The sequence below is a fragment of the Convolutriloba macropyga genome, chromosome 1 (genome assembly GCF_964194025.1).
Source record: "Convolutriloba macropyga chromosome 1, txConMacr16.3, whole genome shotgun sequence".
Taxonomy (NCBI): Eukaryota; Metazoa; Xenacoelomorpha; order Acoela; family Convolutidae; genus Convolutriloba; species Convolutriloba macropyga.
In genome coordinates this window covers 53589838-53592378 of record NC_134468.1, presented here as the reverse complement: position 1 = coordinate 53592378, position 2541 = coordinate 53589838, and the positions used below count along the sequence as shown (strand labels likewise).

The 2541-nt window shown below is 42.5% G+C and overlaps 1 protein-coding gene across 1 annotated transcript; it reads right to left on the bottom strand.

Moving 5' to 3' along the window:
* Positions 1 to 206: 206 nt before the first annotated feature.
* LOC142343023 (uncharacterized) lies at positions 207 to 1475 on the bottom strand. The gene has a single exon (XM_075394742.1). The coding sequence runs from the start codon at positions 1473 to 1475 to the stop codon at positions 207 to 209; it is 1269 nt and encodes a 422-aa protein (XP_075250857.1).
* Positions 1476 to 2541: the final 1066 nt, after the last annotated feature.

Sequence of the window (2541 nt, the reverse complement as noted above, 5' to 3'; positions counted from 1 at the left end):
GTTGATCTGCCTTTCCGAAATCCATGCTGATCATCCGATAGTAGACTTTCAACACGAGGGTAGAGTTTTTCGAAAATAAGACGCTCTAACACTTTTGAAACACAATCGAGCAAGACAACACCACGGTAGTTTTTGACATTTTGTTTGTCACCATCTTTGAAGATAGGAACCACTTCACCTCTTTTCCAGTGATCGGGAAAGGTTGACTAGTTAGATATGGTGTTGAAAAGCAATTTTAGCGACTTCGCAAGGCTTTTGGACAATGCCTTCAAAGGGAGATTTCCTATGCAATCCATCCCTTTGGCCTTGCCTGGTTTCAGTTTTTCCAGAACTGCGCATATCTTTGACTCTTCGAAGTGAATACTTTGAAGAGCGGGCAAGGAAGTGAGAGGTTTTCTTTTGTAGTCAGATTTGGTAAAAACTGTTTGAAAGAATGTGTTAAACAGTTCCGCTTTCTCTTGATCTGTTGATGCGGAAAGGTCGTTCAGGTGTAAGACACTTGGTATCGAAGGCGGCTTCTTGATGCTTTTAAGGTACTTTTGGATCTCCGAAAAAGCGCCGTGCTCGAATACTGACTTTTCAAACTGTAATTGATCACAATCCAAGCTTTTATCGAGTTGATTTGAGATATCTCGCAGCTTGGCTATCATTTTCGGGTTCTCTTGTGAGCACCTGTGAAGCCTCTGTTTGATTTTCATTAGGTGGGAGTTTTGGCTGGATACCCTAGGAGGCAGGCTAATTCTATGTTTCGTTTTCTTAGGCACAAACGCTTGATAAAGCCAGTCATACCAAAGATCCACCATTAGGTTCACATTGCTAAAGCAATAAGGCGCAAAAGGGTTTGTGGCTAGGTACTTCTCTAAACCCTGCCAGTCGCCTTGCTTTAGTGAAAACGCGGCAAAATCTCGCTTTTTATTCAGAGTTTTGACAGCTGAGCTAACCGAAGAACCGGACTCGAGCGATATGAGAAAAGGATCGTGGTCTGAGCTGTGAGCCGATTTGACTTGATTCTCAACTGACACACTAAGAACTGGGTCAGGATTGTTTGTCAAAAACACATCTAATTGCCTTGTTTTCCCCAATATGAGTTGAGTAAAATTGTGTTCAAATAGATATTCAAGAACACTCATTTCTTTCTGATCGGAGGAGTACATTGTTCCCCAGGATGTTGACGAGAAATTGATGTCTCCTACTACAAATATTGCAGTGCACCCAATTCGAGGCGCTGTGAAATTTATATGGGCCAGCAGTTCTATCAGCTGTGAACATGTGAGGGTATAAACACTATCTCCAGGGGCACTATAGATGCAACATAGAAGACAGTTGTAACTGCCCAGTTCAACTTTTATCATGACAACGTCTGGAATGTTCAGCGGCAATTGCAGTCTCTGGTGCCGAACTGAATGTTTTATAGCGATTAGAGCGCCTCCATGTTTTGAGGACCCAACATTGGCCTCTCGGTCGTTTCGATACATATCATAGTTTTTCAGAAAAAGACTTGAATCAGGAATGCAGTTAGTGAGCCAAGTTTCAGTGAGGCAAAGGATGTCGTAATCAAGCTTCAAGAGAAGATTTGCAAAAATCAGACGGCGACTGAAATCGAGGATGCTCCTAACTTTGTATTGAAGGAGACGAATTACGCTTATCTTTGGGCTACTATCAAGTCAGCTGCAATCCGCTTGCAGTTGTACGTTTTGCCAGTCATCACCGTTTTTCAGTTGGAGTTTGCCATCTTTCATTCTCAGACTTTTCCTGTCTACTCCTGAGTCGATTAATTCCTTACGCTTCTTTAAAAACTGGGACTTTTATTTCGCCTCATTTGGTGGTAACTCTCTGCTCAGAAAAAGCTTCTCTTTGTACGTTTTCAGCTTTGCGACAGAGGAGAGGATAAGCCGTTTGTCCCATTTGGTTGCAACTTTGAAGACAATTGTTCTCGCTCTGCCTGCTTGAAAAACTCCCATTCTTCTGATATCTGTTATTTCCGTGTTTATGTTAAGGTGCTGCAACATCAAGTTTACAGCTCGCTTATCATGCTCGTATCTCTGACGGGGGGTTTTGTCTTCTGATTCTGGGATTCCTCGGAGCCTTATACCATCCAATTCGATCTTTTTTGGTAGTGGGTCCGCAACCTTGGGTTTAGGTGGTGGCTGCTGCGGCTTTTCTGGGCGGAAACCTTAAGCTGCTCTACAGCTTTTTTGATTTCGCTTATCTCTGCTTGGATTGAACTTAAAGCTGATTCCTGTCGCTGATGTTTCTCTTTGTTCTCCGACAAGTTCAGAAGTTCTTCGTGACTATTCCTCTCTACACACCTATTGCACACATGCAGAACATTTTTTCCAAGTTCCTTGAGACCAGCTATTGCTGTTTCAGAAAAACTCGTGCAACTTGTAGTCAGATGAAGAATGCAATCACAGGCGACACAACGGAAGACTTCTTCACTTGAAGGAATGTCACTTTTGCATGTTTTGCATTTGCCTTGAGTTTCTGAGGCAGATTTTAGGCGCACTTTATGCATTATGAATGATGTGAAAGGAATTGAGA